At 44.0% G+C, this 26,803-nt stretch overlaps 1 protein-coding gene across 2 annotated transcripts in view; it reads right to left on the bottom strand.

Annotated features, from left to right (window-relative positions):
• LOC139172318 (dual specificity mitogen-activated protein kinase kinase 3-like) overlaps nt 1-26,356 on the bottom strand; it is a 67,249-nt gene extending 40,893 nt beyond the window's left edge. The window contains exon 1 of one of the 2 annotated variants that reach the window (XM_070761295.1): nt 26,181-26,356. In XM_070761295.1, the coding sequence (XP_070617396.1) occupies nt 26,181-26,196 (16 nt within the window). In that variant the 5' untranslated portion in view covers nt 26,197-26,356. Of the gene's footprint in view, nt 1-3,505; nt 3,666-26,180 lie in introns of those variants that run through there. The other variant, XM_070761296.1, reaches the window with a different exon arrangement.
• Between the last annotated feature and the right edge of the window lie 447 nt (nt 26,357-26,803).

Here is a 26,803-nt window from a genome sequence, read left to right as displayed (position 1 = left end):
CTCTGTGGGGCCTCTCTAGGAATCTCCTGGGAGGAAACAGGGCCAGAAAAGGCGGGGAGAAGCCTCCGTGGGGTCTCTCTAGGAATCTCCTGGGAGGAAACAGGGCCTCCACCCTCCCTGTGGTTTCCCCAATCACGCACATTATTTGCTTTTACATTGATTCCTATGGGAAAAATTGCTTCTTCTTACAAACATTTCTACTTAAGAACCTGGTCACGGAAACGAATTAAGTTCATAAGTAGAGGTACCACTGTATTCGTAACTCTCTCCACGAAATTATTGTGCTGTTTCCAGTGTGGTCCTCATTTAGCAACCAACAGCTTGGTCTTTAACGGGAGTGGAGAAAAGTGAAATGACGATTCTGTGATCTTTTTGCTTTTTTTAACCGGCTTTGCAGAGCCCATCAACGGGAAGGGTCTTTCTCATCGGATGCTCCATCGTTGCCAAACAAGGAGGAGCCGTTTTGCGTCTGCAGGAGGAACACGGAGGTCTACCTCACAGGGGTGTAAAACCAGCTCAGCTGATCTTTAGGCTTTACAAGTTTCTGACCCTGGCAGCGACAGCCAGGGTGAAGGAGGACCCTTACGCAAAACGTTTTTTGGACATTCATAGCCTTAAGGGAGCTCAGCTCCTGTTTATCCGCAGACGGTGTAGTTGTGTCTCTGGAAACTCGGCTTCATTCCTGGTTCAGATGGCACACAGCCTTCCTTCTGCGACGCTCCAAACAATGCGAGCAATTCTTTCGTCCCCAAACCCAGCAACTTGCTCCTTGTGCATATGTCAACACAATGAATTCCTAGGAATTTCTCCTTGGATACCAAAGATTCTACACTGGTGCGATAATCCAGGAAATGGCAAGGACACAAAAATGCGTTCTTTAAAAAATGCAGTATATGTATATACTGTATATATATATGTCACATGTTTTTGCTGAATTTGAAAATTAAGGGAGACTAGGATAGAGTCTAGGATATATATAGGATATATATATTCATCTTCAAACTGCCAAGGTTGGGAAACACTTGTCTGTCTGTCTACCCATCATTACCGGTATCTATATATCTTTATCGCTCTATCTATCTATCTATCTATCTATCTATCTATCTATCTATCTATCTATCTATCTATCTATCTATCTATCTATCTCTTTATCTCTATCATCTATCATTACTATCTATCATTATCTCTACCATTATATCTATCATCTATTAATACCTATCTATCTATCTATCATTATCTCTATCATTATCTCTATCATGTATTAATATCTATCTATCTATCTATCTATTCTATCTATCTATCTATCTCTATCCATCTATCATTATTTCTATTATTATCTCTATCATATCTACATCTATCAATATTTTATTTATTATATATTGTATTTGTATGCCATTCATTCTGAAGTAGACTCCTGTCTGTCTGTCTATCATTTCTATCTATCATTATCTCTATCATTATATCTATCTATCATCTATTCATACCTATCCACCTACCTACCTACCTATCTATTCTATCATTATCTCTATCATTATATCTATCATTATATCTATCTATCATCTATTCATATCTACCTACCTGCCTGCCTGCCTGCCGGCCTACCTACCTACCTACCTACCTACCTACCTACCTACCTATCTATCTATCTATCTATCTATCTATATAACTATCATTTCTATCTATCATTATCTCTATCATTATATCTATCATCTATTCATATCTACTTACCTACCTATCTATCATCATCCATCTATCCAAACTTTGCAAACGTTTCTGCATTTGGACAAAGAAAAGAGAAAGAAAGGGGGGGGGGGGGGGAAACCCAGCAGGGCAGAACCAAAACTGAGCATAATTTAATTTACATAAAGGGTTAAAAAAAATCCTCCCGTCAGTCAAGCTAACTTTTAGGTGACTTCATGCCCATCCCTGCCCAGCTTTTTTGGCAGCCATGCAAAAGTGGCTTGTAAGTCAACCTGCTACCAAGCGTCCTCCCCCACTCCCCGCAGTCTAGCCTAATATCACTGAGTGGTCTCCCATCCGACTCTAACACACAACTGATTTGATTTAGCAAAGGCACCCAACGCCCTCAGAATAAATTGCTATCATGACTGAGATGATGATGATGATAATAATAATAATAATAATAATAATAACAACAATAAATAATAATAATAATGATGATGATGACAATAATGATAATGATAATAATAATGATAATGATGATAATACATTAATAATAATAATTATAATTATTATTATTATTATTATTATTATTATTTATTAGATGCACTAAAGATGGCGATTTATAACTATTTTCAGAAAATTTAAGTAGGGGGGAGTCTCCCCCACCTCAATTGGGGGATCCTCCTTGCAGGAGGGTATCCCCCCTAAACTCAAACACTCCCCAACTTCACCCATTGATAAAATAAATCCTGGATATTTAAGCTCCTCCCCCCCATCTGTCACCCACCCATCCATTCCACCATTGCCTTCTCCCTACAGACGGGGAACAGGCTACCTCTAAGCATACACAGAGTGCCAACCCTTTAAACTTCAATGTGGGTCTCCGGGAAAGCAGGAAACGGAGCTCAAGAATTTAATTTAAGGCGGAGAGAGGGAAGAATGAGTGGAAAGGTTGTGGGAAGGATACACAGCCATTAACGTCAGCAAAGCCCCCCCCCCGGTTTGGGTGGGTGGGGGGCGACAGCAGCTGATGGGGAGGAGCCACTGGAAATCCCCCTCCCTCCCTTCCCGTGGCCGGGCCTCCCGTTTGCAGAAGTGGCCAAAAAAAAAAGAAATAAAGGAGGAAAAAACGGAAGCCGCAATCCTTTTTTTTTTCTTTGCATTGAAAAAAATAGTAATAATAATAATTATAAATATATATATTTAAGGCAAGGCTGCAGCTCTTTCCAGCTTCGCCTGCACGACACCGCTGCAAATTTTGTCAAGCGCCGGCCGGAAATCTTTCTAAAAGTTTTGCAGGGACAGTTCAACTCCCCCCTCCTCTGCAAGCCCCCCCTTTCGCCCGTCAGGTTGCCCCCCCAATGCACAATGATTTAAGGGGGGGGACAGTGAAAGCCCCCCCCCACAAGCGGCGACCACCCTCAAACTGGAGCCGTGCAAAGCCTTTGCACTTTCGGCTTCCCTTTCTCTCCCCCCCCCCCGTGCAAACACCCCCCCTGTGCAAAAGTTTGGGGGCTTTTTTTTTTGCACACTCATTTTGCAATGCATCTCATTTCTCTCCCCCCCCTGCATATTTTAAGCTTTAAACACCCCCCCCCCCTCCGCCCCACGCCTGGCGCCACCGCTGCAGAAACGGGCGTGTTTTAACCTTTGCACGGGGGGGTGGGGGTGAAAGTGGGGGAAAAAAGGGAGCAAACTCGGATTTTACCGCCCCCCCCTTTCCTACCCCCTCTCCACCTCCTCCTTCCCCCCCCCGCCGCCCCGCAATCCACACAATTCTTATTATTGTTATTCTTTGCAATTGCAACATTAAAAGAGCTACCTTGTTTTTTCTCCATGCTGATTTCCCAGAAGTTACGGAACCAGCAAACCGCGCACGCAAGCACACAAACACACACACAAACGCCTTGCAGGGGTGACTCCGTCCGTACGTGTGTGAGTGTATGAGTGTGTGAGTGAGAGAGAGAGTTGCGCGCTCGCTTCGGAAGCACCAAAGCTGGTTGCAAAAAAATAGATATATATATTAAAAATTAGAAATTGGATTTTAAAAAACCCGGTTGACAGTTGAGTCCAAGGGTGGGTGCAAAGGCTTCAGTCCTCGCTTAAGGTCCGTCCTTCTGCGGGTCGCCTACCCACGCGGGAGGGGGTCGAGTCCCGCAGCGCCGCCCGGAGGAAATCCATCATCATCCTCTTTCCTGCAGAAAGGGGGGGGGAAGACCCCAAAAACAAAGGCGCCCCCAAAGTCTTCGCTCTTCTTCTCTTCCCTTCCGACCAAAAAAGATGAAATTTCAAAAAAAGGGAAGGGAAGGAAGGAAGGAAGGAGGGAGGGAAAAGAGAGAGGGAGAAAAAGAAAGAGGAAAGAAGGAAGGTAGGGGAAAAAAGAAAGAAAGGGAGAGGGAGAAAAAGAAAGGGGAAAGAAGAAAAAAGAAAGAAAGAAAGGGAGAGGGAGAAAAAGAAAGGGGAAAGAAGAAAAAGGAAGGAAGGAATAAAGAGGGAGAAAAGGGGGAAAGAAGAAAAAGAAGGAAGAAAGAAAGAAAGAAAGAAAGAAAGGGAGAGGGAGACAAAGAAGGGAAAAGGAAATAAGAAAGGAAGGAGGAAGAAAGGAGGAAGGAAAGAAAAAAGAGAAAGAAAGGGAGAGGGAGAAAAAGAAAGAAAGAAAGGGGGAGGGAGGGAGAAAAAGAAAGGGGAAAGAAGAAAGAAGAAAGAAAAAGAAGGGAAAGAGGGAAAGAAAAAAGGAAGGAGGAAGAAAGAAGGAAGGAAAGAAAGAGAAAGAAAGGGAGAGAGAGAAAAAGAAAGAAAGAAAGAAAGAAAGAAAGAAAGAAAGAAAGAAAGAAAGAAAAAGGAAAGAAAGTTGCACGGAATCTCCGGGTGGATTCCCCACCCTTGTTTGAGGAAGGGGGGGGGGCTGCTCAGATTACATGCGGGGAGGGGGTGTGGAGAAAGACACACACACACACACTCACACACTCCGCAACTGAAGTTGTAAGAAGAGCCGCCCGGGCAGCCGGGGGAGATTCGGTGCTTTTGACGTCAAACAGGAAGCTGGGAAGGAGCCCAGAGGGGGCGAGGCTCCAGGAATGCCCTGCTCTTCTTTCTTTCTTTCTTTTTTGAGGGGGGGGTCTACCTCCCATGCCCCCAAAGGGGTCCCTGCCCCTCTGCAGGAGGGGGCAGAGCATGCAACGCCCGAAGTCCCTTGCATTGCTCTCCCTTTCCTTTTGCATTTTTGCAAAGCCTGCCCCCCCCCACCACGCTGCTAAAAAGAGGGAAACACCCCCCCATTTCATTCCGTCTCTCCCCCCCCCGCCCCATGAAACGCTTGCAGGGAGCCCCCCCTCCTGCCAGTGGGATGGGGGGGGCAACGGCCGACCCCTCGATATCAAAGGCAGGGGAGACTTTCTCCTTTGGGGGGGGGTCCCTCCAGTTCCAGTTTGAAGCAGCTGGCAACCCGGGCAGGGGTTTAAAAAGAGAAGGAGGGGAGGGAAGGAAGAGAAAAAAGGAAAGAAGGGAGGAAGGGAGGGAAGGAAAAGGAAGGGAGGGAGGAAGGAAGGGAGAAAGGAGGGAAGGGAAAGGAAAATGGAAAGGAGGGAGGAAGGAAAGGAAACGGAGGGAGAGAAAGAAGGAAAGGGAGAAAAGGAAGGAAGGCAGGAAGAAAAGGAGGGAGGCAGGCAGGAGAGAAGGGGCAGGGAGGAAAGGAAGGAAGGAAAGGAGGGAAGGAAAAGAAAAAAGGGAGGGAGGGATGAAGAAATGGAGGGAGAAAGAGAAGTAAAAAAGGAAGGAGAAAGGGAAAGGAAAATGGAAAGCAGGGAGGGAGGGAAGGAGGGAGGAGGGAAAGGAAAAGGAGGAAGAGAAGAAGGAAGGGAGAAAAGGAGGGAGGAGAGGAAAGGAGGGAGGGAGAAAAGGAGGGAGGGGTGAAGGAAAGGAGGGAAGGGAAAGGAGGGAGAGAAGGAGGAAGGGAGAAAATGGAGGAAGGAGGGAATGGAGAAAAGGAGGGGAGGGAAAGGAAAATGGAAAGGAAGGAGGGAGGAAAGGAGGAAGGAGGGAAAGGAAAAGGAAGGAAGGAAAGAAGGAAGGAAGGAAAGGAGGAAGGAGGGAGAGGAAAGGAAGCCCAGAGAAAAACCAGGAAGGCAGGAAGAAAAGGAGGGAGGGATGAAAGAAAGGAGGAAGAAGGGAAGGAGAGAAGAAGGGAGGGAGTGAAGGAAGGACAGGAGGGAGAAAGGAGGAAAGGAAAAGGAAAAAGAGGGAAGGGGAGAGGGAGAAAAAGGAGGGAGGGAAGGAAGGAAGCCAAATGCCCAGATAGTTTGTATAACAGGTGCAAGAGACGGGGAAAACACTTGATAATTTATTATGGATAATTTCACCACCATTTATCATAGAGAGTGCTTACATAAACCCAGTGGAGGAGGAGGAGGAGGAGGAGGAGGGGGAGGCGGCCATCTTTATCCTTCCTTCACCTCTGGTTCCCACCCTCTGCTTTCGCGATAGGTATTCACATAGAAACATAGAAGATTGACAGCAGAAAAAAGAGCTCCTGCTCCATCTAGTCTGCCCTTATACTATTCCCTGTATTTTATCTTAGGATGGATCTACGTTTATCCCAGGCATGTTTAAATTCAGTTCCTGTGGATTTACCAACCATGTCTGCTGGAAGTTTGTTCCAAGCCTCTACTACTCTTCCAGTCAAATAATATTTTTCTTCTCACGTTGCTTCTGATCTTTCCCCCAACTAACTTCAGATTGTGCCCCCTTGTTCTTGGGTTCACTTTCCTATTAAAAACACTTCCCTCCTGAACCTTACGTTAAATATTTAAAATGATTCAATTGTGTCCCCCCCTTTCCCTTCTGTCCTCCAACCTTGGCTACTTGAAGATATCTGGATTTCAACTCCCAGAATTCCCCAGCCAGCATTTGCTGCTCGGGGAATTCTGGGAGTTGAAGTCCAGATATCCTCAAGTGGCCAAGATTGGGAAACACTGCTCCAGACTAGACAGATGGAGTTCATGAAGTCTTTCCTGATCAGTTTGATGCTTAAGATCTTCTACCATTTTTTTTGCAGCCCGTCTTTGGACCCGCAACAAAAATGGTAGAAGGTCTTAAGCATCCATTTCACATTTTGGGTTTTCCTGTTTTTATTTTGTATTTGTTTGTTTTGTCCAGTATACAAAGATATAATAATATCCCTATACTGTACATGATGCTAGTAAAAAGAAAAAAAGAAACATTAGGACAGGGGACGGAAGGCACGCTGGTGCATTTATACATGTTTGATACCTTTCTGACTGTGTGTTTGTGTGTTTGGGGGGGCTCTAGGGACTGCCCCCCCCCTTGGGGTTCCCAATTTGGAAGAACTGGGTTTGGGGGGGGGTGGAATGACACAGGGGAGGGGGGCACAGAAGGCAGGTGGAAAAAGCCAATCCAGAACTGGTTGCAGAACTGCAGAGATTTATTTTATTTACGATATTTATGTTCTTTTGTCCAATACACAATACATATAGAAGAGAATAGACATGTCGTAATATATATAAAGAAAAGGATAGAAGAAAAGATATAAAAATAGAGGAGAAGATATATGAAAGGAAGAAAAGATATATAATAATAATAATAATAATAATAATAATAATAATAATAATAATAATAATAATTTATTAGATTTGTATGTGAGATAAATGAGAGACAATTGGACAGGGGACGATTTAAAAATAAAATAAATCCCCCCCTCCATGCACACACACACACACACACACTCGTGCTAGGAAAAGGTTGTGTTTGTGTGGGTGGGTAGCCAGGGAACTTTCCTGGATGGGCCCCCACACAATCATGCCCCCCCCCACCCATTTGGGGCAACCTGCGTCAGGAGTGAAAGCGGAGCCTGGCTGGAGCGTGGACAGGTCAGATGTTGGCAGGGAAAAGGAAGGAGATAAGTTTACAGCAGGCCTGGTGTATTTTGAAAGAGGGGTGGGGGGGAGGAGACACACAAACACACACACACACAAAGACACACTCTGCAGGCCAGCAGGCAGGTAGCCCCAGGAAGGTCCCTGCTGCCTTACAAGGTTTGTGTTGGTAGCCCTGGGGAGAAAATGCAACTTTCTTTCTTTCTTTCTTTCTTTCTTTCTTTCTTTCTTTCATTCATTATTTTCCCTTCCTTCCTTCCTACTTTCTTCTTTCTTTTCTCCCTCTCCTTTCTTTCTTTCTCTTTTCTTTTTCTTTGTTTTTTCCTACCTTCTTTCTTCTTTCCTTTCTTTTTCTTCCTCTCCCTTCTTTCCTTTCCTTTCTTTGTTTCTCTCTCTCTCTTTCCTTTCTTTCTTTCAGTTTTTCCTTTCCTTGCTTCCTGCTTTCTTCTTTCCTTACTTTTTATTCCTCTCCCTACTTTCCTTTTTTCTTTCTTTCTTTCTTCTTTCTCTCTTTTTCCATTCACTTTCTTTCTTTTTCTTTTTCTTTCAGTTTTTTTCCTTTTCTTCCTTGCTTCATTTTTTCTTCTTTCTTTTCTCCTAATTATTATTATTATTATTATTATTATTATTATTATTATTATTATTATTAGCCAGTGAAAGTGGTCCCAGTGGTCCTTGGCACGCTGGGCGCAGGGCCAAAGGATCTCAGCGGACATTTGAAAACCATTGGAATTGACAAAATCTCCACCTGTCAATTGCAAAAGGCCGCTTGACTGGGATCGGCAAACATAATTGGCCGCTACATCACGCAGTCCTAGGTGCTTGGGAAGCGTCCGACTGGTGATGAAATACGAAATCCAGCATAGTGATCTTGTTTGCTGTGTTGTATTGATATAATAATAATAATAATAATAATAATAATAATAATAATAACAACAACAACAACAACAACAATAATAATAATAATAATAATAATAATAATATTTCCCCCCAAAATCCAGGTCCTCATTTGACCCACCTCGGAAGGATGGAAGGCAGAGTCAACCTTGAGCCGGTGATGAGATTTGAACCGCTGACCTACAGATCTACAGTCAGCTTCAGTGGCCTGCAGTACAGCACTCTACTTGCTGCACCACCCCAGCTCATTTAGGAAAGTCCCCTCTTTCCGTCTGAGGAGCAAAGCCACCCTCCAAATTTTGCAGGATCCAAAGGATGCTCAGAGGGCCCTGAAGTTTGGTCCTCGCTTGACTCATCGTGGTGAATTAAAAACCCCAAAGTTTCGGTGCAGCTGGAGAAACTTGTTTTCTTTTTGAGCTTTTAAAAATGAGTCAGGATAGGAAACAATCGGGCACCTCACTCCTTGGCCTCCTTGGGGAGAGAGGAGTAGGGAAAAAAGGAGAAGTTCATGAGAAGAAAATGTGCCCATTAGGTTCACCCAGCGTTTCTCAATCTTAGCCACTTGAAGATGGGTGGACTTCAACTCCCAGAATTCCCTGGGCAGCCATGAATGAGTGATAGAGTTGGAAAGAGCAGAAGGGCCTCCTATTTCTCAACTCTAGGAACTTAAAGACAGGTGGACTTCAACTCCCAGAATTCCCCGGGCAGCCATGAGTGAATGATAGAGTTGGAAAGAGCAGAAGGGCCACCTGTTTCTCAACTCTAGGAACTTGAAGTTGGGTGGACTTTGACTCCAAGAATTTCCCGGGCAGCCATGAATGAATGATAGAGTTGGAAAGAGCAGAAGGGCCACCTTTTTCTCAACTCTAGGAACTTGAAGTTGGGTGGACTTCGATTCCAAGAATTTCCTGGGCAGCCATGAATGAATGATAGAGTTGGAAAGAGCAGAAGGGTCACCTAATCCAGAGGTCTCCAACCTTGGCAACTTTAAGACTTGTGGCCTTCTATGCCGGCTGAGGGATTCTGGGAGTTGAAGTCCACAAATCTAAAATGGTGCCAAGGTTGGAGAACCCTGACTCTCAACAGTGGGGAAATTGAAAAAAATGAGTGGACTTCAACTCCCAGAATTCCCCGAGCAGCAATTTGCCAATCTGGGAGTTGAAGTCCACCCATTTTCGAGCTGCTGAGGTTGAGAAACACGAGGTTCAACCCTGGGCAGGGATAAGCGGAGGGGTTGGGATGTGGGGGTCAGAAGAGAGGAGGGGAAAGGACTTGGGTTGATGCAACCACAAAATTCTTACGTTATGAGACTTTGCCTGCGAATCGCGTAATAATAAGATCCAGATGAGCTGCAGAAGAGGAGATTTCCATATACAGATATGCTGAGGTTTGCAAGACGAAAGGTTTTTGTTGTTTTTTTAAAGAGAAAATTTAAAAAGGGGTTAGCAACCCTATTATGGGTCTTCCATCTAGCAAGGCCAGTGACGGCGAACCTATTTTTCCTCGGGTGCCGAAAGAGCGTGGTGGGTACAAGTGCACAAGTGCCCACACCCATAATTCAATGCCTTGGGAGGGCAAAAACAGCTTCCTCCACCCCTTGGTCCGGTAATGAGTTCCACGCTTCGACAATCCGATTACTAAAGCCGTATTTTTTACAGTCAAGTTTGGAGCGGTGAATATTAAGCTTGAATCTGTTCTGTGCTCTTGTGTTGTTGTGGTTGAAGCTGAAGTAGTCTTTGACAGGCAGGACGTTGCAGCATATGATCTTGTGTGCAATACTCAGATCATGTTTAAGGCGTCGTAGTTCTAAGCTTTCAAGACCCAGTTCTTTAAGTGTTCCCTTTATTTATTTTTTTATCTGGGAATTGGAGCCTCGGGGAGGCGCCTAGAAGCAAAACAGCTAAACCCAGACGGTGCATTCAGAGTTCCTGAAAGTTGCTGGCTTCTGGGTAGAACTCTGGAGCAAAGAGGAAAGGTGGTTAAGTAGGCAAGAGTGAGTCAGCCTCAGACAAGGGGGAATCTTCCTCCGAGCTTGCAACTTCGTGGAAAGGAGGAAGGAGGGAGGGGAGGGGAGCAGAGGGAGGAAATTACTGCTCAGGAGGCTGAGTAGCCTTCTGTCCTGCCCTCCCCAAAGGGGAAGGACGAGGCCCAGCAACCCATCACGAAGGAGGAAGGGGAGAAGAGGTTGGTTTTGCAAAAGAGGGCAGGCAGAATGAAGGCGCCCAGGCCCCAATTACACCCCCAGCTAAGCTGCGAATGGGATACAGTATACCCATCCTGAGCCCCCTGAAGAAGGGCGGCCTAGAAATAAATATATTTATTTACTAGCTGTATTGGGTCATGCATTGCTGTGGCTCAAGTCTGTGTTTTCAAAACAAAAGGCATGTTTTTACCTGTCACAGGTGTGACATCTATCTATCTATCTATCTATCTATCTATCTATCTATCTATCTATCTATATGGTTTAGGTTTAGGTTTATTGGATTTATATGCCGCCCCTCTCCGCAAACTCGGGGCGGCTCACAACAATAATAAAAAAACAGTACAGTACATAATACCAAATCCAATGCCCACCCATCTAGTTGCAATTTAAATTAATAATCTCATAAAAACAGTATATATAAAAAACAGGCACACAGTCAATCAATCAACAAAACAACATGGGCAAGGGGGAGGTGTTTCAGTTCCCCCGGCAAAGGTGGGTCTTAAGGAGTTTACGAAAGGCAGGGAGGGTGGGAGCAATCCTAATCTCAGGGGGGAGCTGGTTCCAGAGAGTCGGGGCCCCCACAGAGAAGGCTCTTCCCCTGGGTCCCGCCAGACGACATTATATACATATATCATATATATTCTCTCCCTCCCATCTACTTCTCTTCTTTTTTTACTTTCTATCTTATATATATTACTTAATGTCTATTCTCTTCCATATGTATTGTATATTGGACAAAGAATAAATAAAATAAATAAATAAATAAAACTGGACCCAGTCTTATTCCAAATGGGGTCCCACCAGCGCTTTATACAGTTTAAGGGTTAAAAGCCGCACGGATGTGGCCGAATGCCAATTTTTCAGTGGCTGCTTCTCTTGAATTCTCCTTCCTGGGACGGGAAACCCTTTTGCAAAAGCCCCAAGAGATATAAACACTTAGACTTTGCTCCGTCTTTCATTCACAACTCCACCGCCCACACTTGCACTCTCTCTCTCTCTCACTCCCTCTGGCACACACTTTTTATAGTGGCTTTATTTGGACACACTGCAGCCACTGGACTCTCCGGCCAATGGGAAGGGAAGGGAGGCCACCGGAAGCCTCAACAGCTGAGCCAAAGTTTGAAATCTAAGGGGGGCCCTGCTGGGTGGGCGGAAAGGGAGGGAGGCAAAGCAAGGGGGGGAAGGGAAGGGACTGCTGGCCCGAGGAGGGGGAGGAAGAGGAAGAAGAGGAGGAGGAGGAAGGGAAGAAAGGAGGAGGGGGAGGAGAGAGGGAAGAAAAGAAGGGGGAGAAGGAGGAAGAGGAAGAAAGATGGTGAGGAAGAGGAAGAGGAAAAGAGGAGGAAGAATGGGGGATGAGGATGGTGAGGAAGATGAAGAAGAGGAGGAAGGGGAAGAGGAAAAGGAGGAGGAGGAAGGGAAGAAAGGAGGAGGGGGAGGAGAGAGGGAAGAAAAGAAGGGGGAGAAGGATGAAGAGGAGGGGAGATGGGGGATGAAGAGGAAGGGGAAGAAAGATGGTGAGGAAGTGGAAGAGGAAAAGAGGAGGAAGAATGGGCGGTGAGGAGGGGGAGGAAGAGAAAAAGGAGGAGGAGAGAGGGAAGAAAAGAAGGGGGAGAAGGAGGAAGAGGAAGAAAGATGGTGAGGAAGAGGAAGAGGAAAAAAGGAGGAAGAATGGGGGATGAGGAGGGTGAGGAAGAGGAAGAAGAGGAGGAAGGGGAAGAGGAAAAGGAGGAGGAGGAAGGGAAGAAAGGAGGAGGGGGAGGAGAGAAGGAAGAAAAGAAGGGGGAGAAGGAGGAAGAGGAGGGAATGAGGAAGAAGAGGAAGAAGAATGGGGGATGAAGAGGAAGGGGAAGAAAGATGGTGAGGAAGTGGAAGGGAAAAGAGTAGAGAGAGTGGGGGATGAGGAGGGGAAGGAAGAGGAGGGGGAGAAGTAGGAAGGAAAAGAAAGATGGGGGAGGAAGAGGAAAAGAAAAAGGGAGAGAAAGAGGAGGAGGAGGAGGAAGGGGAGGAAGAGTGGGGGATGAGGAGGGAGGGGGAGAAGAGGGGGAAAAGTAGGAAGGGAAAGAAAGAGGGGGAGGGGGAGGAGGAGGAAGAGGGGGAAGTAGGATGGGAATGAGAGAGGGGGAAAAAAGGGAGAGAAGGAGGCAGTGGAGGGGAGGAGGAAGAGGAGAAAGGGAGGGATAAAGAGGAAGGGGAAGAGGAGAGGGAGAAGTAGGAAGAGAAAGGGAGATGGGGAGGAGGAGGAGGAAGAAGAGGAGGAAGTAGGATGGGAAGGAGGGAGGGAAGAAAAAGGAGAAAGAGGAAGAAGAGGGGAGGAGGAAGAGAAGAAAGGGAGGGATAAAGAGGGAGGGTAAGAGGAGAGGGAGAAGGAGGAAGGGAAAGTCAAATGGGGAGGAGGAGGGAGGAAGAGGAGGGGGAGGAGGAAGAGTGGGGGATAAAAAGGGAGAGGAAGAAGAGGGGGAGAAGTAGGAAGGAAGATGGGGAGGAGGAAGAGGAGGAGAAAGGAGGAGAGGAAGGAAAAAGGAAGAGGAAGAGGAGGAAGGGGGAGGAGGAAGAGGGGAGAGGGAGGAAGAGGAGGGGAGGACAAACCATGAATCAGGGTTAAGGGCATCCTCCCCAACCTGCTCTTCTTCAACCAGGTTGCTTCACTTGCAATACAACATGTTGCATCTTTTTTTCCAGACATTTGACCTGTGCTTTATTTTGGAATCCTCTTTGTTTTCCAAATAAGTGTCTGTGTATATGACATTTTGTGCAATTTTCACATTTTTTTTCAGATTAGGGCAAACTTGTTAATTTATCTCCCTCCTTACATACCTCCTCCCTCCCTCCCTCCTTCCATTTCACTCCTCTCTTTCTCTCTTTCCTTCCTTTCCTCCTTCCATTTCTTCCTTCTTTCCTCCCTTCTCCCTCTCCTTTTTTCCTCCCCCTTCTCCAAAAAATGTAGATTTATTTGGAGGTGTTTTTTTTTTTTAAAGCATTGCACCTTTAAAAAATAAACGAAACAGAGACTTAAAATAAGCCTGAAACCACCACCAAGGAAAGGTTAACAGGCTCAACCAACCAACCCCACTTTTAAAAAAATGCTGTTTCTGGTTTAAAAGATGAAAAACGTATTTGAGTATTCAGGGTGGGTGAAAAAATAGAGAATCAAATGCCCTAATTGCTTCAGAAAATGCAGAACTGGAAGGGGGGGAAAAACCTCCAGAAAATTCGCGCCAAAAGTGTAGAACGGTTAGAAAATAATCAACCCCGCGTATGCCAAGAAGGCTTGGCTACGGCAAGAATTTTTTTAATCTGCAGCAAAGGTCCTCACCCCGGTTTCCAGGACGGCTCCACCTATTCTGGTCTTTGGGTTTCCGGCCTCTTACGACATCCAAAAAAAGGAGACTTCCTTTCTCAGAAAAAATAATAAATAAATGCCCCATTCATGACTCTCAAGATTTTACCCTTTGCAAAGACGGATGCAAAATTAGCCCTTTTTCTCCACCGCAAATGTTACAGCTCAGGTCCGCCTGGTGCACTAGTTGCAGCCCTATCTCTGCTCAGGGTCACTCAGCCTGCACTGGCTGCCAATCAAATTCCGGTCACAATTCAAAGTGTTGGTTATGACCTATAAAGCCCTACATGGCACCGGACCACAATACCTCAGAGACCACCTTCTGCCGCACAAATCCCAGCGGCTGATCAGGTCCCACAGAGTTGGCCTTCTCCGGGTCCCGTCGACTAAAACAATGTCATCTGGCGGGGCCCAGGAAAAGAGCCTTCTCTGTGGCGACCCCGGCCTCTGGAACCAACTTCCCCCAGAGATTAGGACTGCCCCCACCCTCCTCGGCTTTCGTAAGTTAGTAAAAACTCATCTTTGCCACCAGGCATGGGGAAATTAACACACACCCCAATTGTCAAGGTTGGTGTATGGTTTGATTGGATTGTGTGATTATTTTATTATAAGGGTTTTAAATTGTATTTTTAAAATTGGAATTGTACACTGTTTATGTTGTTGTGAGCCTCCCCAAGTCTTCGGAGAGGGGCGGCATGCAAATCTAATTAATAATAATAATAATTATTATATTATTATTATTATTATTATTATCATCATCATCATCATCATCATCATCATCATCATCATCATCATCACCTTGAGGTTTGAGTAATGCAATGCTCTCTACATGTTGGGGGTTAGGGGAGGATACTACGGAGTCTGGTAATGAGTTCCACGCTTCGACAACCCGATTACTGAAGTCGTATTTTTTACAGTCAAGTTTGGAGCGGTTAATGTTAAGCTTGAATCTGTTGTATGCTCTTGTGTTGTTGTGGTTGAAGCTGAAGTAGTCATCGACAGACAGGACGTTGCAGCATATGATCTTGTGGGCAATACTTATATCATGGCTAAGGCGTCGTAGTTCTAAGCTTTCAAAAAAAGCTTTTTTGTATGTGTAGCTGGTAATTTGTGTCTAATGGCTAAGTGTTCGGAAACTTCAAATCGTGCAAAATGCAGCCGCAAGAGAGCTTGTGCATATCTCTCCAACACTCCACGGACTGCATTGGCTGTCAATTGGTTTCCGAACACAATTCAAAGTGTGGGTTATGACCTATAAAGCCCTAAATGGCATCGGGCCAGATTACCTCCAGGACCTCCTCCTGCCGCATGAATCCCAGTGACCGGTGATATCCCACAGAGTCGGCCTTCTCCAGGTCCCGTCAACTAGACAATGTCGCTTGGTGGGGCCAAGAGGAAGAGCCTTCTCTGTGGTGGCCCCAGCCCTATGGAAGCAGCTCCCCCCAGAGATCCGCACCGCCCCCACCCTCCTCGCCTTCCATAAAGGTTTAAAGGCCTATCTGTGCCACCAGCCTTGGGGCCATTAGACACAAATCACCAGCTACACACACAAAAAAGCTTTTTTTGAAAGCTTAGAACTACAACGCTTTAACCATGATCTAAGTATTGCCCACAAGATCATATGCTGCAACGTCCTGTCTGCCGACGACTACTTCAGCTTCAACCACAACAACACAAGAGCACATAACAGATTCAAACTTAATATTAACCGCTCCAAACTTGACTGTAAAAAATACGACTTCAGTCATTGGGTTGTTGAAGAGTGGACTCCCTAGTATCCTCCCCTAACCCCCAACATTTTACCCTTACCATGATTGACCTCTCCAGATCCCTAAGAGGTCAGTAAGGGGCCTACATAAGCGCACTAGAGTGCCTTCCGTCCCCTGTCCTATAGTCTCTCCTATATCTCCTATATTTTCTCTACTATATCCTCTATAACCATCATTGTATATTATTGAGTATTGGACTAGATAGATAGATAGACAGACAGACAGACGGACGGACGGACGGACGGACGGGTAGGTAGGTAGGTAGGTAGGTAGGTAGATAGATGATAGATAGAAAGGTAGGTAGGTAGGTAGGTAGATAGATAGATAGATAGATAGATAGATAGATAGATAGATAGATAGATAGATAGAAAGAAATATAGGTAGGTAGGTAGGTAGATAGATAGATAGATAGATAGATAGATAGATAGATAGATAGATAGATAGATAGATAGAAAGGTAGGTAGGTAGGTAGGTAGGTAGGTAGATAAGATAGATAGGTAGGTAGGTAGGTAGGTAGATAAGATAGATAGACAGACAGACAGACAGACAAATAGATAAATAGATAAACAAACAAACCAATCAATCAATCAATCACCAGCAACCAAGATACGCAATGATGTTTGCAAGCCGAACTACCTGTCTCTTTCTTACAAAAATCCAGAAAAGACTTCTTTTTTTTGGATGCAATAAATTGCCCCCAAGACATTTGATTAAAACCCAAGTCTCTTTCACAGCAAGGGTGTTTGTACTTGGTATGTGTGTGTGTGTGTTATTTTTTTTTTTTACAAATGTTAATTTGTCACCTGCAAAGGAGCATGACCTGTAACCTGCTCACCTGCCTATTCCAAAACCTCATGTGAAAAGGATGTTGGCAGAGACTAAACAGGCAAGTATTTCATTGAATACATAACCAAGTAATCTAGATTATCATGACACCCAAGACAGTACAAAGAGCAGTCTGGAACCTTGGAAGACGGCTTAGAAAGACCTCCTGGTCCATCTAGTCTGCCCTTAGACTATTTCCTGTATTTTATCTTAGGAGGGATCAATGTTTATCCCAGGCATGTTTAAATTCCGTGACTGTGGATTTACCCACCGCGTCTGCAGGAAGTTTGTTCCAAGCATCTACTACTCTTTCAGTGAAATAATATTTTATCACCTTGCTTCTGATCTTTCCCCCAACTGACCTCAGATTGTGCCCCCTTGTTCTTGTGCTCACTTTCCTATTAGAAAACACTTCCCTCCTGAACCTTATTTAACCCTTATTTAAATGTTTCGATCATGTCCCCCTCTTTCCCTCCTATCCTCCAGACTATATATTATTATTTATTAGATTTGTATGCCGCTCTGAGTCTATTTATTTATTTATTTATTTATTTATTTATTTATTTATTTATTTATTTATTTATTTATTTATTTATTTATTTATTTATTTATTTATTTATTTATTTATTTATTTTATTTTATTTTATTTTATTTTATTTATTATTTAGATTTGTATGCCGCCCCTCTCCGCAGACTCGGGGTGGCTCACAACAGAATAAAAACAATTTATAACAAATCCAAACATAATTTAAGATATTTTTAAAAACCCAGTTTGATTTTTAAAAATTTAAATATTTATATTTAATATTTATTTATTTATTTTTATTTATTCATTTGTCCAATACACAAATAGACAGGAAGAAAAATAGACATGTAGTAATATATATAAGGGTAAAAGTGAACTTAGAGGAGAGGGTATATGAAAGAAAGAAAATATATATGATAAGTGAAAGAAAGGAAAGACATTTGGACAGGGGACGAAAGGCACACCAGTGCACTTACGTACGCCCCTAATAATAATAATAATAATAATAATAATAATAATAATAATAATAATAATAATATGCATTGAGTTCATGAAGTCTTTCCTGATAAGTATGATCAATCTCTTTTTGTAGGTGAGGTATCCAGAACTGGACACAGTATTATTCCAAATGGGGTCTCACCAGCGCTCTATACAGCGGGATCACAATCTCCCTCTTCCTGCTTGTTATACCTCTAGCTATGCAGCCAAGCATTCTACTTGCTTTCCCTACCACCTGACCGCACTGTTCACCCATTTTGAGACTGTCAGAAATCACTACCCCTAAGCCCTTCTCTTCTGAAGTTTTTGCTAACACAGAACTGCCAATATAATGTACTCATATTGAGGATTCCTTTTCCCCAAGTGCATTCAGGAAAGGCAGAATTTACACATCCTTCTGCTGCCCTGATTGGGGGGGAAAATATCCAGGATTGATTCTGATCTATTTAGCATGGGAAAGAAATTCATCTTGCTTGTATAAGGGGCGAGTACAAGTGCACTAGAGTGCCTTCCGTCCCCTGTCCTATTGCTCTCCTATATCTCCTATTCCTTTCTTCTATTCCTATATCTCCTCTTCTATTCTTTCATTGATATGTTCTATTACTATATCTTCTTTTCTATTATTTCTTAGATATATTTTACCAGCGACTACTTCAGCTTCAACCACAACAACACAAGAGCACACAACAGATTTAAACTTAATATTAACCGCTCCAAACTTGACTGTAAAAAATATGACTTCAGTAACTGAATTGTCGAAGCGTGGAACTCATTACCGGACTCCATAGTGTCATCCCCAAACCCCCAACACTTTACCCTTAGATTATCTACAGTTGACCTATCCAGATTCCTAAGAGGTCAGTAAGGGGCGAGTACATGTGCACTAGAGTGCCTCCCGTCCCCTGTCCTATTGCTCTCTTATATCTCCTATACCTTTCTTCTATTCCTATATCTCTTCTTCTATTCTTTCATTGATATGTTCTATTACTATATCTTCTTTTCTATTATTTCTTAGATATAATTTACTATGAGTATCTCCTCTATAACTTTCATCATGTATTTTACTATGTGTTTATAGATATATATACCCACTAAAACCCTCATTGTGTATTGGACAAAATAAATAAATAAATAAATAAAATAAAATAATGGGGGGAACACACGCATACTTTATGTGCAGAAATTGGAATGCCGTGAGGGGCTCTTGGAGATTTTGAATTTTGAAGCTTGTCAGTGCTGTTCTTTTTATCCGCCCCTCACTCTTTCTCCCACTCCCAAAGGTGTAAAATGAAGGAGGGAAGCATTTGAAACGGGTAAAATAAGAAGTAGTATTGCAAAATGTAAAGTACGAATGCAGAAGATAGAATAATAAGGTTGGAGATCTTCTAGTTCAATCCTTGGCCTACAACAGGATATTTCTACACAACGAATGGACGTGCCAAATATATGAATATGCTGAAAAGGTATGCCAAGCGTGTGGAAGAACAAGTATTTCCAAAAAGTAATAAATATATTGCAGACACGCGCAAAACACACACACACATACAGGGGGTGGACAGAAAAATGGAAACACTTGACTTTTTGGCATCATAATGTTTGAACATGTTCAAATCAATCGAAACATGACATATTTTAATGGGTTTTTTTAAAAAAAATGTTATTTGATATGTACCTCCGGAATTGCCTGCTACTGCACGAATCCCAGCGACCGATAAGGTTCCACCGAGTTGGCCTTCTCCGGGTCCCATTGAATAAACAATGTTATTTGGCAGGCCCCAGGGGAAGAGCCTTCTGTGTGGCGGCCCCGGCTCTCTGGAATCAACTCTCAAGCCGCTTTTGCCGCTGACCCCAACTGCCACTCTAGGCGCAGCAGCGAGATTCGGCAGCAGCCGAAATCTCCTTCCGGCAGCAAAAATTGCTGGTTTCCAGCAGCAAAACCCCCGGCAATTTTTATTATTATTATTATTATTATTATTATTATTATTATTATTATTAATTAGATTTGTATGCCGCCCCTCTCCGAAGACTCGGAGCGGATCACAACCACAACAGTACAAATCCAATGACTAAAACGGTTAAAACCCTAAATATAAAAACAGTCATACATCCCAAACAAACCATACATAAAACGGAGCGGCCAAGGGGAATCGATTTCCCCATGCCTGGCAACAGAGGTGGGTTTTTAGGAGTTCGCGAAAGGCAAGGAGGGTGGGGGCAGTCCTGATCTCCGGGGGGGGGGGGGGTTGATTCCAGAGGGCCGGGGCCGCCACAGAGAAGGCTCTTCCCCTGGGTCCCGCCAGGTGACATTGTTTCATCCACGCGACCCGGAGAAGGCCAACTCTGTGGGACCTAATCAGACGCTGGGATTCATGCGGCAATTTTTACCGTAATCGTGCCGGTTCCGCATGCATGGTGCATGTACGCCGGACGGCAATGGAGTAAGGCATTCCCGGTGTTCCGGTTCGAGGCCCATCCCTGCAGCTGCCCAAACAGAAGATCCAGCTTTGCATTTGTAGCTGCCGAAAGAAAGCCAAGCCAACGCACCCCAGCCCGGGCATACTCGAGGGGAATGTCCTTTTGGGATTAAAGCTGGTGGGGGGAATATGCGGTGATTCATTAAACCCTTCACATCAAAGGCCCAGGGACTCCTTTCAAGTGCTTGGCTAATGACTAGCGAGCTCCGCACGGCACATTGTTTGCATACATGTATAATGGAGTAATTACTATTTACGTAACCGACTTCGTAATGGGGGCATGCTTCAGTTTTCTCCGTCCAGGTGGCTCGAGGGCTGCTTAGAAGGACCAGGTCATCTGGGGTTACAGTGGCCCTATTGCTAGGCCTCAGCGTACAAGGGTTCATTTATTGACCGGGATAGAATGCTTGGCTGCATAGCTAGAGGTATGACAAGCAGGAAGAGGGAGATTGTAATCCCACTGGTGAGACCACATTTGGAAGGCTGTGTCCAGTTCTGGAGACCTCACCTACAAAAAGTGATGGATAAAATTGAACGGGTCCAAAGAGGGGCTACAAAAAGGGTGGAAGGTCTTAAGCATCAAACATATCAGGAAAGACTTAATGAACTCAATCTGTAGAGTCTGGAGGACAGAAGGGAAAGGGGGGACATGATCGAAGCATTTAAATATGTCAAAGGGTTAAATAAGGTTCAGGAGGGAAGTGTTTTTAACAGGAAAGTGAACCTACAAGAACAAGGGGGCACAATCTGAGGTTAGTTGGGGGAAAGGTCAGAAGCAACGTGAGAAAATATTATTTGACGGAAAGAGTAGTAGACGCTTGGAACAAACTTCCAGCAGACGTGGTTGGTCAATCCACAGAACCTGAATGTAAACATGCCTGGGATAAACATAGATCCATCCTAAGATAAAATACAGGAAGTAGTCTAAGGGCAGACTAGATGGATCAGGAGGTCTTTTTCTGCCGTCAATCTTCTATGTTTCTACGAGGTTTCCACGGCGTGGGGAAAAAGCGACACAGGATCGTTGTTCACCCTTTACTGCAGCCTCCCCGTGATCAACGTACAGTCACTTAACAACCTGACTCATATTTATAATAGTTACAGCATCCTGAGTTCAAGTGATCCCCTATTGCGACTTTCCGACAAGCCAATGGGGAAGTCGGAATCCCTTAAAAACTCATTTTTTATTAACTCGACAGCTATAGCATCCCTTGTCCAACCCCAACCCCTCCCAAAAAATTCAAAACTACTAGTCTTTTCCCAATTTGGGCTACTGCACCATCTCCTCCTACAATTCCCTCCCCCTCCATCTTTTGGTGGCTTCCTCTTCGGCTAATAAATTGCCTTACTATTCACAATTGTTACTATTTAATCTCTGGAGCTGAAAATATTAAATAATAACAATAAACCTGCAAAGGAAATTCATAGGGAAAGGAAATGTTATCTTTGCAAGACATTTTTTTTTTCCTTTTGGGAAAACAACACCGTGTTGACATTCATCGCCAAAGACAACGAGGGATAAATATCAGCGCCTTGTTGAGTCTTGCATCTGAAGTGTGCTAATAGATCTTTGCCACCACCCAGTTTATTAAAACACACACAAACACACACACTCTGTTCCTCCAATTTCATCCAAGTAAATTCCCAAGACTGGTCCGAAGCTGGTCAATACTCTCAGCTTACTTCTTTTAATATATATTGCTCAATAAAAATAAAGGGAACACTCAAATAACCCATCCTAGATCTGAATGAATGAAATATTCTCATTGAATATTTCATTTGCACACAACTATTCCATTTGCACAACAGCAGGTGACCTTGATTCTCAATCAGCGTTGCTTCCTAAGTGGACAGTTTGATTCCGCTGAAGTTTGATTTACCTGGAGTTATATTGTGTTGTTTAAGTGTCCCGTTTTTAAGTTTGGGTTTTTTTGAGCAGTGTATAAAAAATAGGAGCAAACCCCCACTCCCTTCTAGCATTGATTATGTTACCTAGTTTGGTAATGAAATGTCTGCAAGAAATGAAACAAGCTCAGAGAGCAACAAAGACCCCACAGTCATCTTCCTCTTCCTCCTCTTCCTCCTCTACAAATCCCACTTCCTTCTAGCATTGGATTAGGTTATCTATCTTGATAATGAAACTTCTGCAAGAAATAAAACAAGTCCAGAGATCACCAAGGACCCCACAGTCCTCCTCCTCTTATTTATTTATTTATTTATTTACTTACTTACTTACTTACTTACTTACTTACTTACTTACTTACTTACTTACTTACTTACTAGATTTGTATGCCACCCCTCTCCATAGACTTCTTCCAACCCTACTCTCTTTTAGCACTGATTATGTTGCCTAGTTTGGTAACCCGACGTCTTGAAGAAACCCACCAAGCTCACAGATCACTGAGGACCTCAGCGCTCAAACTCTGCCTAATCCTGGACTAATTTTGCACAGGTGTCCAACACTTCATGCTCAGCGATGTTTTAGGGATGTCCTCCCAGATAACAGCAGAAACATAAATTTGCACCTCGTTTGTCAACTCCACCGAAAGACTTTAACAAAAAGAAACGCAACAGTGCCCAAAATTTTTTTAAAAATATCTCTATATCCCCTGTTTAACCTCAGTGCAAAATTTGCAATGGATTACACCCTGATAAAATTCTCTTAACAACAATTGCAACAACAACAACAACAAATAACACATCCTTCCCACTGAGAGTCACACCTAGCAACTTTATCAAACAGCGTTTTCTTGTTTCCACTGTTTTCCCTGTAGGATACTTTTCTTTCTTTCTTTCTTTTTTTTTTCCAACCTAAGGAATTCTGCCTGGCGGGGCCTAGGGGAAGAGCCTTCTCTGTGGCGGCCCCGGCCCTCTGAAATCAACTCTCCCTGGAGATTCATACTGCCTCCACCCTCCTGGCCTTCCGTAAAGCCTTAAAATTGCACCTCTGAGTTTTGGGGGTCCCTGAATCTTAATATCTTCCCCGGCCTAGGATTGAATTAGTAATGTATATCTGGATAAAACGTGGATGGTTGGGGTTTTTAAAAAATGAATTGGAGTTACAGAATATGATTCTTGCTAGTTTTTCTTACATCATCAACATCATTATTTATTATTATTATTTGGTTTGGTTCTGCAACCCAACAAGACCGACACAGACTTCAGAGGAGAATCAGAATTGCAGAAAAGACAATTGTTGCCAACCTGCCTTCCATTGAGGACCTGTATACTGCACGAGTCAAAAAGAGGGTGGTGAAAATATTTACTGACCCCTCGCATCCTGGACACAAACTGTTTCAAGTCCTACCCTCAAAACGTCGCTACAGAGCACTGCACACCAAGACAACTAGACACAAGGACAGTTTTTCCCCGAACGCCATCATCACTCTACTAAAATAATAATTCCTTCAACACTGTCAAACCTTTTACTAAGTCTGCACTTCTATTTCTACTAGTTTTTTCTCATCATTCCTATCACCCATTTCCTCCCACTTCGGACTGTACTATTGTAACTTGTTGCTTGTATCCCAAGATTTTTATTAATATTGATTGTTTCCTCATTGCTTATTTGCCCTCTATGACAATCATTAAGTGTTTTACCTCCTGATTTTTAACAAATGTATCTTTTTCTTTTATGTACACTGAGAGCATCTGCACCAAAGACAAATTCCTTGTGTGTCCAATCACACTTGGCCAATAAAGAATTATATTCTAAAAATTCTATTCTTAAAAAAATATAAAATATAATTATTATTATGTCAGTACAACACAGCAAACGAGATCACTATGCTGGATTTTGTATTTCATCATAATCATTATTATTATTATTATTATTATTATTATTACTATTATTATTATTATTATTATTAATATTTGCTGCCCCTTTCCGAGGACTCGGGGCGGTTTACAACAAGGAAATATGTACATTGAAATCCAATTAATTAAAGTTAAAAATCTAAAAACCTGAAAACCCATTAAAATGCACTCATATCCATCCAGTCAACAAACTCACCATACATTCATCACGATTACAACTTGCATGATTTTAGACTGATATTTTTGGGTATTTTAAATGTTAGAATTTTTTTTTTTGTAAATGTTGTATTTGCTCTGTTGCAAGCTGCCCTGAGTCTCGGCAGAAGGGAGGCATAGAAATCTAATAAATAAATCAACAAATTCAAGTTTTAATTGAGTTTGGGCAAGCCACTGTTTCTGCAGCCCTGGCAGGGTTGGCTAAGCGAGGATGCCACTTAGCCAGGTACCAGCTTCTAAACTTAGGTCACCTTCAAGGAAGTCCAGGTCGTGTCCTCACCTTGGAGGAAAACGAGATAGACAGGATTGAAAGAAGATGTCTCTAATGCTGAGAAAAGCAGAAGGAAGCAGAACAGGTCATCTGAGAATGGCATAGGCTTCCTTGCTTGAGCAGGGGGTTGGACTAGAAGACCTTTAACTCTGTTATAGGACAATCAATATCAAAGCAGAGGGTTATAATGAACAATCTAACGCTGGGATCCCCAACCTTGTCAACTTTAAGACTTGTGGACTTCAAGTCGCAGAGTTCTGGCTGAAAGACTCTGGGAGTTGAAGTCCATAAGTCTTAAAAGTTGCCAAGGTTGGAGACCCCTGCTGCAGGATTTCTTCTCTTTCTCTTTCTCTTTCTTTCTTTCTTTCTTTCTTTCTCTTTCTTTCTCTTTCTTTCTTTCTTCCCTTTCCTCCTTCCCTCCTTTCTTTCTTCTTTCTTTCTTTCATTCTTTCTTTTTCTCCGTGCTCCCTCCCTCCCTCTCTTCCTCTTTCTTTCTTTTTTCTTTCTTTTTTCTTCCTTCCTTCCTTCCTTCCTTTCCTCCCTCCCTTCTTTCTTTATTTCTTTCTTTCTCTCCTTCCTTCCTTCTTTTCTTCTTTCTTTCCTCTCTCTTTCATTCATTCATTCATTCTTTTCCTCCTTCCTTCCTTTCCTTCCTCACTCTCTCCCTCTTCCTTTCTTTTTTCTTCCTTCCTTCCTTTCCTCCCTCCCTCCCTCCTTTGTTTCTTTCTTTCTTTCTTTCTTTCTTCCCTTTCCTCCATCCCTCCTTTCTTTCTTCTTTCTTTCTTTCTCCTTTTTTTCCTGTTCAAAAATGATTACAGGCAACCTGTTTTCTCCTCCCACCTGCCCCGAACAACGCGTGGTTGATAATAACAGCAGTAGCAAATCCCAGAGCCTGGAAAAAAAACAATGACCAACCACCGGGTCATCCGAGGTAACTCGCCTAAACCAGCCACACCGTGCCGGTGACGTCAGAGCATCACACACGCACACCGAGCAAGGCGCTCCGACAACCTGCTGGACTTCAAACTCCACCGCCTCTTCCTTTCGCCCGGGATGCCGACCCCTTCTCTCCCCCCCCCCCCCCGTCCCCGGGGAAAAAATGGCTTAATTTTAGAAACTGGACCAAGATGCTAGTCCACGTCGCTCTCTCCGCCTCCCCTCGCCTTTCCCTCTGCAACGCTGCAGAAAATACAAAATAATGCCCAGCGGAGGCTTTTGCGCTTCCCTTCCAACTCCAACGACAGGTCCACGGTTCACACGACCGACCGCCCCCAAGACGCCTCCTCCTGCAGGCTGCCGCTAGACGAGCCGGGATGCGGGTCTCTTGCTTGGTTGCCTTCGCTTTTCCGCTCGCGATGCGCCTCTCTCTCTCTGTCTCTCTCCCAGGCTACCTCACTCCCCCCTCTATGTATCTATACTTATTTATCACCAAAATCTATCTATCTATCTATCTATCTATCTATCTATCTATCTATCTATCTATCTATCTATCTATCTATCTAATCTAACCTATCTATCCATCCTATCCTTCTATCTTAGCTCTCTATCTAATCTACCATATCCATCTATCTGTCTATCTATCCATCCACCCACCCACCCACCCATCCAATTCATATCTCTCTCTATCTATCTATCTATCTATCTATCTATCTATCTATCTATCTATCTATCTATCTATCTATCTATCTATCTATCTATCTATCTATCTATCTATCTATCTATCTACTGTATCCATCTATCTCTCCGTTCACATTGATTGCGCTCTTCTTACCTTTGGGCAGGGACATGGCTGCGTCGGGGCGACTCCCCCTGGCTCAGACCCGACCAGGCACGCAGGTGAGACGGCTGCAGGTATCCAAGCGCCCGGGAGCGCAACCGCGAGGCATATCCGACAGGTGCGCGCAACCCACTAGCGCGTTGTGAGCCCACGAAAGAAACTCCCGCACTGCCTAAAACCCTCCGCCCCGCCCAGCTCCCCACCCCATTGGCTCCCCTCTCCGAAGGGGCGGGGTCCCGTGGCCGCCCCGCCCCCTCCCAGGTCCCGAGACTTTCGCCCAGGTGACCTTGGAGGAAATTCCAGCTGCCTTGTTGTTCCACTGCAGGGCGGGGAGCCCGTGATGACACGCCGGGCAGGATGCACCCAGCCTCGGGCCGTCCCGGAGTTGCCAGCCAGGCTGGGCCACACACTCCCGGGCGCCCGCCCCCCCACCGTCTCATGCCAGCAGCTGAGCTGTCCTGGACTTCATCCTGGTCTGATGCCCAAACCAGCATTGGGCTGCCTTTGCATTCTCCACTGGATGAGGAGGATCTTGGTTTATAGCACTTAGAATTAGAATTATTTTATTGGCCAAGTGTGATTGGACACACAAGGAATTTGTCTTTGGTGCAGATGCT

The sequence above is a fragment of the Erythrolamprus reginae genome, chromosome 9, assembly GCF_031021105.1.
Source record: "Erythrolamprus reginae isolate rEryReg1 chromosome 9, rEryReg1.hap1, whole genome shotgun sequence".
NCBI classification, from domain to species: Eukaryota; Metazoa; Chordata; class Lepidosauria; order Squamata; family Dipsadidae; genus Erythrolamprus; species Erythrolamprus reginae.
This window is presented reverse-complemented; position numbering and strand designations above follow the sequence as displayed.